The 12817-nt window shown below is 32.8% G+C and overlaps 1 protein-coding gene and 2 long non-coding RNA genes across 3 annotated transcripts; 1 reads left to right on the top strand and 2 right to left on the bottom strand.

Moving 5' to 3' along the window:
- The first annotated feature begins 3015 nt into the window (after positions 1-3015).
- LOC123676521 lies at positions 3016-3985 on the top strand. The gene is made up of 3 exons (XR_006746960.1): positions 3016-3296; positions 3438-3527; positions 3588-3985. It is a non-coding gene; the product is annotated as an uncharacterized LOC123676521 (long non-coding RNA).
- A 3082-nt stretch (positions 3986-7067) lies between these two features.
- On the bottom strand, positions 7068-9205 carry LOC123676260 (E3 ubiquitin-protein ligase Iruka). Its single transcript, XM_045612049.1, has 6 exons — positions 8949-9205; positions 8780-8875; positions 8627-8721; positions 8071-8264; positions 7718-7990; positions 7068-7604 (listed from the first exon to the last, which is right to left on the bottom strand). Exons 1-6 carry the CDS (start codon positions 9021-9023, stop codon positions 7504-7506), a joined length of 834 nt encoding a protein of 277 aa, XP_045468005.1. The 5' UTR covers positions 9024-9205; the 3' UTR covers positions 7068-7503.
- Positions 9206-11390: 2185 nt separating this feature from the next.
- LOC123676485 lies at positions 11391-12675 on the bottom strand. The gene is made up of 3 exons (XR_006746948.1): positions 12259-12675; positions 11894-12035; positions 11391-11569 (listed from the first exon to the last, which is right to left on the bottom strand). It is a non-coding gene; the product is annotated as an uncharacterized LOC123676485 (long non-coding RNA).
- Positions 12676-12817: the final 142 nt, after the last annotated feature.

Genomic DNA, 12817 nt, shown 5'->3' with positions numbered 1-12817 from the left:
TTGTGATTTAAAACCGCTAGACTACTTTCTGTGAGGCTATGTAAAGTCATTGGTCTATGCGGATAAGCCACAAACCCTTGATCATTTGGAAGACAACATTCGCCGTGTTATATATTGCCGATATACGGCCACAAATGTTGGAAAAAGTCATCGAAAATTGGACGTCCAGATTGGACTACATCCGAGCCAGCGGTCATATGCCAGAAATCATATTTAAAATGTAATGCCACAAGATTATCTTGCGGATAAATAAAATTCATGTCAATTGAATAATCCATCGTTGTTTTATTGCAATTTAAAGTTCTATAGCTCTAAAAAAAAACACCCTTTACATATATTCATTATGAACACATGAAACGCCGTAATCTCACCATTAATATTCTCTGAGAACGCCTTTCCAAAAAAATTTGTATCCCTTCAAGAATCGTCGTCTTACCTACCATTTTCCAAGGAAAAAATTTCAAAAAACATCAGAGTTGGTATAGTAGCCAATAATGAATACGAGCATACCATCACTGCCGTCCAAATTTAATGAATTTCTCGCTTTTGTTTAGCTTGAGTAAGACAGACCTTTCATAGTGTTCATTGCAGAGTCTTTTGATAAATAGATAAATACAATATATGGCTTCACCCTGCTCTTCCAGATAGTGATATCTACTCCAACTCTACTAGACCTCTGTAAACCTCTGAGAAACTTGAAGATAGTACGAGTTGAGAAAAGCGGTTTTGATCAATTTGTGTAGGCTTTTTTACAGTCTCCCATTGTCACACCAAACAGCACTATCAATTCTTTATACATTAGCGAACTATTAAACGATCCCCAATAACGTAATCAGTGGTCAGTGATTCTAGAGGGGTAACGGACTCGATAAGGGATTGAAACGTGTTATAACTAAGGTGATAAAAGATGCAAAGCATTCGAAAAACATTTTACATCAATATCATTAAAAACGTTCATCAAATACCTATATTATTACGGTGGGATACTTACACTTACCTACATCTAATTTTGACAAAATAATAACATTGGTAAGCACCAAATTCACCTATACCCACCTAAATGAAAATAAGCTAAACACGATTATTTTGTTATGGCATGTAGGTACCTATATTATCTTACTTCATACTACCAAACACATTACTGTATTCATTTCAATTATATTACAGTTTTCCAATAGATACATTAAAATAATGAGCATGATTAATCATCCATAATACCGTTAAAACATTAGTTATCCTTTCATTCCTTAATGAAGAAGCTACACGCCTTGTTATTCATAACAATAAAAGCGATAGATTGAAGAATAACAAAATAAAAGAATGTGGTCCAGAAAAAAAGGCCTAGAAATTCTGAATGGAATTCTGAAACCATTATCCTACCCACTCCTTTTACATGGATTAATACCCTATAATATCGCAAGCAGCGAAATAAAATACTCCAAATTAAAGCTTTTATATGGATCACTCGTTCTATGTTCTACATCAATAGCAACTATATTTTTTCACAACTCAGCTTTCGACCGATTCGAAACAACTTCCAGCATAATAAAATTCATAATTAAATCCAATATTCCATGTCTCGTCATAACATCATTTGGGAGTTATTTGTCCACTTTCACAGCGAAAAAAAAATTAAACGATATACTCTACGAAATAGAACAATCAGATATTGAATTATGGAATATGAGCCGATCGATGAGCTACCAAAGAAATCTCGACCGAAGCAAAAAATGGTCTATTGGACTTTTAGGTTTTTACTTGACCTATATGATTGCAACCATTGCCCTCAACTTAGCAGAAAGCTTTTATTTTCAGAACGACCAAAAGATTTTCGCTATAATAGCTGATTTTCCCGTTCTCAATGAAATTCTTGTCTTCATATGTTTCCTTGTTGCGTTAACTATTATGGAAGAACGTTTTACCGCAATTAACAATATGATAAGAATGAAAATTGATGAATCTCTGAAGCAAAAAAAATATCCTCCGATTTGTGAAGTATTCAGCGAGCACTTACAACGATTTGTATCTATGCATATTCACAATTCGAAGCTGACAGAAAAAATTAATAATTTGTTTTCGTTGTGCCTTCTTCTGAATATAACATCAACTTTTTTAAAGTTGATTGGAAGTATTCACTTGATTTTATGTAAATTTGTCATTCACAGTTCGAATGAGAATATGGAAGAAACAATAGAATTATGTTTATACACAATTTTTAATTCTCTACTCTTGTTCTTGCTCGCTCAAGAATCCAAAGAACTGAATTATAAGGTGAGAGTTGCATAATAGTTATTTTAGTTATAATACAAGTGCAGAAAACATTGGATTTCCTTCCAAGAGTTCAAGATTCAAAAACGAGCCACAAAGTGTCGAGTTTTTGGATGAACGAGTGTAAGAATGAGGTTTCTGTACGAGTATTATACATTTTTTCCTTTAATTCACTGAACTTTCATTGAAATTGGTAGAATATTCCAATAAATATCGTTTAGTAATTTTTGCATTCATAAATTTTGGTTGGCAGAACACTTACCTATATCACACATTTGGCAGATAAATAAATAATAGATCAATTCGTGACATAGAAGAGTTCCGAGTACCTACCAACATATAAAAATGAAATATAACCATGAAAACAGTGTGAAACTGAGATATTCCTGCACGATTTTATTCTACAAACTATGGCAGAATGAACGGATTTGTCTCAGAAATGTTTTTTTTTTCAAACATTGGATTGATTCGGTGTTTACTTGCTGGAAATTCATTTGAATCAAAATGAAATGACTCAATGACAGCTGAATGAAATAAAACAAAGTAAATTCCACAAATATTTTGCACAATAGTTTCGTCATATCAGTCAAAATATAACCTGAAAAAATCACAGTTTTGGCAAAAAAATAATTTTCTCGCCAAATTAAAATATTTGTGGAAATTACTTCGTTTTATTTTAATTATAATAAAATTGCCATCAATCCATTAAATAAATGACCGTTATTCAAAATGTAAAATTTAAAGAAGCAACTGTGTAGCCAAACTACCCTTATTTAGGTATATCTTCAAAAAATGGAAATAGAATATCTAACTGTTATTCAATTTAGATTGAAATGACATTTAGTTGAATTATTAGAAACAATTTTTTGGTCTTTCAGTATTCACCGCAGATCGATTAACTCAATACTATATTGATCAAATAGCTAATAAGAATCATTTTACAAAAATAATATTTTTAGGCTACCGAAACAAGAAGATTATTGCTTGGGATCGACATCCATCCTGATAAAGAGGAAGCCTATGAGTCTGTAAGTTTCAATTAAGATATTTTTGAGTGAAAAGTAGGTAATGAATAGATGCAATATCACCTATATCTTTGTCCAATATACATTTTAAATAAAAATGACATGTAGCTAAATATTATTCGAAAATAATTTAATATTTTTCAGGCTATAACGGCGGCCCTTCGTTTGATGCAGAGCGATTTGAATATAAATGCATGTAATTTATTTAATATTGATAATACATTGATATTTTCCGTGAGTATATACCTATCTTTTGATTATTTGAGAAAACTAGTAAAAACTGTGTTATTTCAGTGTATATCTGCTGGATCTACGTACTTATTCGTAATGATGCAATATGAATTGGAATATTCGAAAAATAACAAAGATTCTTAGGATGGAATACAAGAAATAAATCTTAAAGATAATAAAATGAGAGAAATTGTTAAATTGAAATTTCAAAAAATTTCATATATGGAATAAGACAAAATGCTTCATTTGTTGTCTCTCAATTTACCTAAATTAATCATGGTTCAAAAACAATTATCGCCCACATAATGTCTTATAAGAAAAGGACTCTTTGTCAGCCCCAATATAAGAGCAATTTATTCTGTGAATAACTATTTTTTTTTTAATAAAATATTCTAGTTTTTCAATATTGGTGAAAACCGCATTTTAAATAAATACTCTCACTATGTAATTTCAAGTGCACTGTCAATTTTGAAACAATAAATATTACCAGTACCAGATGTATTATAATGAAAAAATAATTTCAAGATATTTAAAAATCCTGTTGTACTCACATGAAAAAGGTCAAAATGAAACGGGCAACTCTTGCAACAACTTGGATTCAAAGATGATGCATCCCTTTATTTTCACGTCTTTCCTAAGCTGCTTACATTAAATTCCGCCTTCTTTCCATATAAATATTTCAATTTGATTAAATAGCATTTTTTATCTAGAGATCAAAAAGAGAAGTATCGCCATCTTAAACAAAATCTTATAATTGAAAACACTAGTATTTCTAGGGATATGGTTCTTATATATTCTTGGGTATTTTGGTTAATAAGTAGGTTTGGAAAATTCACTCGGAACCATGGGATTTAGCGTACAAATCTCCAAGTCCCTCTGGCTCCAATGGAACAGTGGAAGAATCGAAACATGAGTGCGATGCCATATCAAATTAAAATCTGGTCTTCGCGAATGGCCGCTGGCAAGCGTAGTGGAAGATCTGTTAGTCGGGTCTGAAGTCTATGGCATTGTCCTAATAGAACGCGAATGCGCGATGCGAGCGATGCGACAATCGCGTGTTCGCGCGACGTCAAAAACTGGGTGTCCTAATAGAACGCGAAAAACGATTACGCGAATCTTGCTCGCGCGATTTGACGACGGGAGCGAGCGTGACCGGGCAGTGGCACGGTCGATACCAACAACCATGGACGTCAGACAAGCAAAATGTTTGCTGTCGGGAAATATTTGGATGACGTTTTGTGCGGATTTGGATGAAAATGAAAAAAAACAACGTGGGACGCAAAGTGCTTTGTTAAAAATGAGACCAAATCGTGGTGAATTTCACAATCAATATTTTGACTTACGAGAAGATGAGTCTGCATTTTATGATTAGTATATGTCTATGTCACCAGAAGCATTTGACTACCTATGCAATATGATCAGAGACGATTGCAATCACTCGGTACCACTCCGACGTTTTCGCACGAATTTCAATTAGGACACCTATTCAAATTCAATATGTTTGATCGCGCGTTCGTACGAACTAAGTTCGCGCGAATAGGGTTTCAAACATTTGAGTCGCGCGACCGTGTCGTGCGATTGTCAGTTAGGACACCTATTAACGCTGTGTCCTGCGTGAGCAAACTATTGCGAGCGACGCGACCAAACCGAATTTATTAAACCTTGGAATATAATAGCGCTGTCCTACGTGAAGTCGTATCGGTCGTAAAACTGTTTGACGCGAATTTCGCGCGATGTCCGCGATCAAATTATTTGATATTTCTGCGCGAAATTCGCGCGACTGATCTTCCGCAATACACATTCCCAACCCCAACCATATCCCTATGTCCTACGTGAGCGACTAATGTTACGACGCGAGCGACGCCAGTTTTATGTACTAAGCGAGCGATGTGAGCAGCGCGACTTTTTTTGTCCTACGTTGAAATCTACAAACGCGACACGACGCGACATAAATATGGTTGGGTTGGGATTGTGCATTGCGGAAGATAAGTCCGTTGTCATACGCTTGTAGAGAAACAGTTATAATGAGGTGGTCAAGAAAACGTAAATTATTCATATGTTAAAATGTGGCTTTAAAAATGCTAATTGTAAGACGCAGAAAAATGGGAGGAAAGAGAAATCCAACAAATAAATGTTTTTTGGAATGAATGAATTTTGGAGAGTTTCACCACTTATATAAACAATTAAGGACTTCTCCAAATTTATTCCACAGTTATTGTAGATTGCTTCCTACAACATTTGACTATATAGTGAACATTTGACTATATAGAAACAACCAAAAAAAAACTAAGAAATACATTAACCTTTACTGAATTGAAATATTTTTTTCAATCTACATATAAATAAGGTTTATTTATTATTACTCAATGATATATTAACCTCAACTATATTTATTTCCTTCAAATGGATATTTCTTCAGCATTATTAATATAAGTTATGCGTAAATAAATGAAGTGTAATAATAAATGATGATTATTATTTTATACACCCTGTATAATTTTGAATCAATTATTATATATTTTCTCACAAATTATACAAAAGAAGAATAACCTTAAGCTGATAATCCGCTCTCATCGCTCGCAATAATTCGCTCACGTAGGACACAGCGTTACAGTTTTACGACCGATACGACTGCACGTAGGACAGCGCTATTATATTCCAAGGTTTGATAAATTCGCTTTGGTCGCGTCGCTCGCAATAGTTCGCTCACACAGGACACAGCGTTTCGGTTTCGTCCTGCGTGCGCGATGGAATCTACGCCTGCCAGCAGTCGTTCGCGTTATTTGATATGGCATCGCACTCATGTTTCGATTCATCCACTGTTCCATTGGAGCCAGAGCAACTTGGAGATTTGTACGCTAAATCCCATGGTTCCGAGTGAATTTTCCAAACCTGTATATCTGATTCCTGAAAGAGCGGTAACTCTTTCCTGAAATTTCGGTGGGTTATCTGTAAGATGCCTATGCATCTTATAGCGTATTCAAGTGGCTGCACCAGTGCAAATTAATTCGAATTTTTGTCGAACTAATGATATAATTAGCTCTAATACGCTATTAAGCTAGTCGTCCATTATGCGGGTCAGGCCGGGCGGAGGAATCCGCCTGCCTACATTTGTCTGCAACTGACCGTGTAGTGGACGCAGTTGCATACAAATGTAGGCAGGCGGATTTCTCCGCCCCGGCCCGACCCGCCTAATGGAATCCTAGCTTTAGGTTTCTGTCAACATAGCAACCGCATTTTTGTTCAGTAACTACTCCCACTGGTCTTGTCATTTTAATTTTCAGATTATTGTTTATGAAAATTTTCCATGACATGAAACATTCAAAACTTTATTATTTTAATTATGAAACGAATCCCTCAGAGCAATTGAGAACTTTTAGTTGTTTACAAATTACATGTGATTGAACATGAATAACCTCCAAACTTCTGTTATAAATAATGTGTTAAGTCATTTTGAAGGTTGTTGATTAATCCAAGTAGTCCAATTCTTTTATGAGATTAGAGTATTACATATTTATAACAATATAGTAAGAAAGAATAAACTTTTTATTCAAGCAAACCTTTTTATTAGTTGAAATATTTGACAACACGTATTCAGCTTTTATGTGAATTTCATGAAAAATGGAAAGCTGTGCCACTAAAAATTCATCCTTACTATCCGACTTGCCATCTCTATTGTGTTTTCAGAAAAATGACAACAATACCTCTCTAACATTAACATGACTTTAGTTGTTTTTGATTACATATACATGCACAAATTACTTCTTGGTTTTGGAGCAATTTAAGTATATGAAGCTACCAATACACAAAAGACTGATGAATTTCTTATCTACACTCAGAACAAAATTTGCACATCCTGTGTAATGCATCCCTAAAAATTAAATCATGATACTGTTGATGATGGGATATTTGATAATTAAATTTAATAGGAAATTCAATTTGAAACGGAATAATCATACAAATAAAACAATTACTGATTTCAATCTCTACTAAAACTTGACCTCATCATGTCTGAATTGTCTGAGCTACTGGAACTTGCCGGTTGATTTGTGGAACCATGTGCTCCTTCATAACTTGGACCTAGAAATTCATATAATAAAATCTATCCCAATAATTAATTTGTTAATATCATTGAAAGTAATATGAAGTTAAATTCTTGAAGAAAAATATAAAAGATAAACATAATAATTTACCATTTTCAATTGTATTTGGTAGATTAGTATCACTACTCTGTTGTTCATTGTTTCCTAAATTTTGTCTACAAATGGGACAGGTACCATGCAGCTCTAGCCAGGGTCTTATACAACCATCGTGATAAACATGTGAGCATGGCAATTGTCGAACATCCTCATTGAGAATGAAATCCTCCCAACAAACTGAACACTGCAATTTTTTGTTAACTTGATCTTCCTCTATTTGAATGACTGGTAAGGAATCGATCACTTCTTTTCCTAAAGGAGGAGGACCTAGAAAAAATCATATAACTCAAATGAAACCACTAGATACTATTCAAGTCTTATTTAAGCACAAACTTAAAACAACATACCTGCAGAATCCATTTGATTCAATAGATGTGTAATAATGGAATCCAGACCCTCTCTGCCCCATGCGTAATCTCCAGGATTGCCCAAAAAGAACTGCATGTTACCTCCCAAATTAATTATAACATCTTGGATAAAATTCTCAATATTTGGTCTAAATGGATGTGGATGACCGTGATGTTGAGAGGTGCCTCTTGATCTGCAAATAAATCGAAAATATGAATAGATCAATACTTAAGTCTTCTCAACTAAGTGTAAATCAATAATTTCAGTTTCTTAGATTACAAGTTGTAGGAGAGGTGATAATATCTGAAAAATGAAAAGCAGAAACTGAAATATAATGGATGAAATTCTGAAAGTCAGAAGTGAATGCTTCCAGCACTAAGCATAACATAGTCCTATAATTGAACATTATTGGCTGTTTCCAGTCTTTTAGCAGTGACATCTCTAACTCAAAAACAATCTTTTACTCCACCTACTTTTCACAATTCAATACAGAGAAAAATCATTTGCTACATTCATCACCAAAAATAAATCAATCAATGGCTATACAAAACATACCTTCCTCCAACTCCCCCAACTAACGGTTGAGATCTACCTGCCCGAGTTTCTATGAAAGGTACCATCCCCGGCATAAGTATATCTCTGATATGAACCTAAAATTCGAGCAATTTCATAAATGTCATCTGAATATATCAAATATTCAATGCTTACACCAAACTCATCACCATCTGATCCATCTCCATCTAGTTCAGTTTGTTCAGATACTTCTTCAATAAAACCATTAGAACAAAATGGGCAAGTGAAAGACTGAAATAAATATGTAAAAACAACAAATCTAAAGATGTTACAAAAAGATGTAAGAGTCAATAATCAAACTTACTGAAGAAGCAGATTGGAAACGTTTATTGCACAAATGGCAATAAAATCTCAAAGCATCAACTGCAGCTTCAGCCATATTCAATCAGAAAGCGTTTGTTTTCAGTATTTAGCGTAATATTTGTTAATTTGTCAATAAAAAAATAACCCATGTATGAACTGTTCTGTCGTTTTCTTCATTTTTACTTTGACCTCCAAAAATATGTGTTGTATTTAGTCAGTTCAAAATGTTCATATGTCAATGCATTGACTACTTGCCTTCATACTTCAATTTCTATGACCTCCTTAAAAAACAGCAGCGTTCTATGTTGCTAGACAGGACCGGCGGCGGCAGTATGAGTAGATAATCTAATCAAAATAATTCGATGAAAAATTCCACCGACACCTTAAGTTAAGTTAAATAATGAAATTTTCATATTTCAAAATTGCTGAAATCAATGTCAAGTACAAGCAACAGTTAAAAAGTCGCCTTCTTCGTCTAAAACTTTTTAAAGACTGGATGGGCACATGAATTCTTATAAGAAACTCCTTCAAATCTCGTAACTTATTGGAAGAGCACCAATAAGTTGAATAGTTAAGAAATGGCTCTATACCACGGACGTTTGAAATTTAGATAATCAGGTACGATTTATAGGCACCCATTATTCATTCATAATTTGTATACCTATTCACAATATTTTGTATAATTATCTTAAATGCTTCCCTATTAGAGAGTTATTGCAACGCACAAATAAGCGATCTTTTATTACAGGATCTCTTATTTTGACATGTACTCATGCGCATTGAGTCAGATATTAAGGATTGTTTAAATCTAAATACAGGCCTCCCTTACTTTATTTAAATACAGGCGACCAACTTTTATTTAAGGATCTTTTATTTTGACAGATATCTGTTTATGCCGAATATTTACCGTCGTTATTCAGCAAGAACTAACCTATAAATATTTGTAGCTGTTTAGGTAAACAAAGTAATGAAGTGAACTTTTTGAGAAATTTGCATTTTATTTCTTGATTTTGGGCATCTGTGGAAATTTCATTCGAGAAAAAAAATGTGCTCTCAATAACGAATTTTTCAAGAACTTATACGATTCTCAACGAAACATATTTGAACCTACATACTAAAAGAATTAAAAATAATACTGATAAATCCTGAATTTTATTAGAAATAAGAATTTTCCTATATGTGTAATGTAGTATTGTTAAAGCATAGTATAAGGAATTCCTTCTACTATGGTTAAAGAATGCTACTGCATACTGAATATTATTTTTTTTATATTGAATATAAATAATTCATTCTGTAACATGGACACACCAATGGGATTGTTTTGAAAGAAAAATAATAAACTTGTTACCTAAGTACTTTTTTATATATTGAATCAACATAGCATAAAAAAAGCAAATCATAATGCAAAACCAAATTAATTATCAGTAATGTTATTATAAAATTATACGTTACGTACACTTTTTTCAAAATTATTGTAGGAAAAAGTACAAAAATACATAACATAATTCTGTTAAACAAAATAATCTTCCAATACTGGTGGTTTCACATAAAAAGAAATACTTGATTGACTTCCATTCAAACTTGATGATACTTCGTCAACAAATTTCTCTAATAGTTCCATCGATAAAACCCCAGTAGTTTGGTACAGCTCCTCCCATATTACGAATTGGTAGACTAAAAACGAATTAAGGTAATATAATATATAATAATTTAAGTTTAATTCAGCTAATACCTGTACATATAGCTGATAACTATTTCTATAAAGCCACTTATGTGCATTCAAATTATCTTAGAAGTGTCCATGATTTTCCACAATGAAGATTGCAGTTATAAAAATAAACTTCGATAATGATTGCGATACTTGTAGTAAAAATTTTCCAAGTCAACTAGTCGATTTGTTTGAATTGGTTTTGATATATTTTCTACACCAACTGTATCTATTATGAAAAATCAATTCCTCAATAATGGTCCCAGCTAAAATTGCTAACGCTATTTGTTCTTTCATTTTCGATTTTGAACTTTTACCAAATGAATTATTTTATTTATCTACTCCTATTGAATTATAAACTCATTATTCAACTGCTTTTGAGCAATTAATAGTATATATTAACAAACAGCGTGATTTATAATAACTCACTACTATAACCATAGAACAAGTATGTATAGAATGGAAACTCTCATGATAAAATTAACACTGCTTTCAGCGACCTCTTGCGGTTGTTTGTGAAATTATAAAATGAGCGCGCGAAAATTTGAAATGCTTTGTATTGAAAATATTTCAATTCAATTCAAGATTTTGAATGTGAAAATAAACAACGTACGAAAATAAGGTAATAAGCATTTCTTTTTGAATGAGCTATATTACCATTATATTCCTGTACGAGTTCTTTCACATCCAATATATTTGACAAGAATAGAGGCTTAAGTTCAGAGAAAACACAAATTCATATAAAAAAATCATCTATTTAAAATTTTACATTTTTTTAAATATTTCTAGTATGCCAAATTTTTAATGTGTCCTTCACAATTGCATATTCAGGCTATCAAACAGCTTATCCATAAAAATCATCAGCTCTGCAGTGCCCACAGCCTCTAGTGTCAATTAATTGTTGTCCTCGATATCTGTAGGAAGCAAAACATTCATAAGTACTTATATTTTCATCAAATTTATTGCAATAAATAGTTCTTAATTGACTCAATCAGAATTGAAAACTTTAATATACCATTTGTTTAAAATGTTGGAACTCACAACTACTTCCAAAAGTGTGCCCGATTAAAAGCTGTTGGAGAAACATAATTCATCAGTCTACTGAAATTTGCTGATGAATTAAGTTTCTCTACATTTTTTAGCCGCTCTTTGTATGATGAAACTTTTTTTGGATAATTCTCAGTTTTCTACTCTGATCAATCAGACATTTTGATAGATAACGTTCATTTTCAGTTAACCTTTTTCTATATATTATTGAAGTTTTCTGAGGGTGCTTAAAATTCTTCAAAGTCTCTGTTGATACTTCCCTCTCAACATCACTTTGGAGATGTATTCCTTCAGTGTCATGAACTTCTCCATCTTCCCCTTGATTTGAAGATCCTGTGAAATATAAATAGAAAAGTAAATAATAATTTTCTTGCCAATCATATATATTTATATATACATATGCAAAACTACTATTGAGGGTAAGTTTTTAAACAAAGATAATATTTATGGACAGCCGAAACATTCGTCTACGGTTAGCACTTCTCCTTGAGGACTATACTTAATCGCTTATCGTTTAACTTTTACACAGAAGAAAATATAACAAAATTTAACTCACCAGGAAGAAATAATTCACGGATAGCAGTTGTCAAATTCCTTTAAGGCTATCTAATTTCACTTCTTACAAATTTGTTGAGGAGTTTTAGAGTTGAGCAATGGATAACTAACTTTTTCGAGCCAAAGTTTGAAAATTGTTGGCTGCTTCTCTTCATTCGAAAACGATGACGTTTACTATACATATCTCCACAGTTAGGAACACAATATTTGTTGGATTTCAAAGTTGACTGCGACATAATAAATCTCTTACCAAAAATAAGGTTCGACGGATCAACTGAAAATTTTTGAGGTTAAGTAAATAATTCTCGAGGTAAACAGAAAATCAGCGATGCGAGCGGTCTCTGGAAGGTGTTGGTGGAACTAAATTACTGTTTCAGAGTTTAGTACCTCAGTTTCTCCTCTATATATACTTACTCTATGACTATAACTCACTATTATAAATCGGAAAATATGGATCTGTGCTTCTATACTTCTCTGCTTCTTTTCGATTGGCCGAAAGGGAACATTCCATTATTGTTATTGAGGGGAGGAATGTCCGAGGGAATGTCACTTTTGACGTT

The sequence above is a fragment of the Harmonia axyridis genome, chromosome 3, assembly GCF_914767665.1.
Source record: "Harmonia axyridis chromosome 3, icHarAxyr1.1, whole genome shotgun sequence".
NCBI lineage: Eukaryota > Metazoa > Arthropoda > Insecta > Coleoptera > Coccinellidae > Harmonia > Harmonia axyridis.
Note: the sequence above shows the minus strand (reverse complement) of the source record. Positions and strands in the feature narration are given on the sequence as shown.

Coding starts and splice junctions, on each gene's coding strand:
- LOC123676260 (XM_045612049.1), bottom strand. CDS start 9,023: ATGGCTGAAGCTGCAGTTGATGCTTTGAGATTTTATTGCCATTTGTGC. Junction 8,876..8,948: donor GTTTCCAATCTGCTTCTTCA/GTAAGTTTGATT, acceptor TATTTATTTCAG/TCTTTCACTTGCCCATTTTG. Junction 7,605..7,717: donor ACCAAATACAATTGAAAATG/GTAAATTATTAT, acceptor ATGAATTTCTAG/GTCCAAGTTATGAAGGAGCA.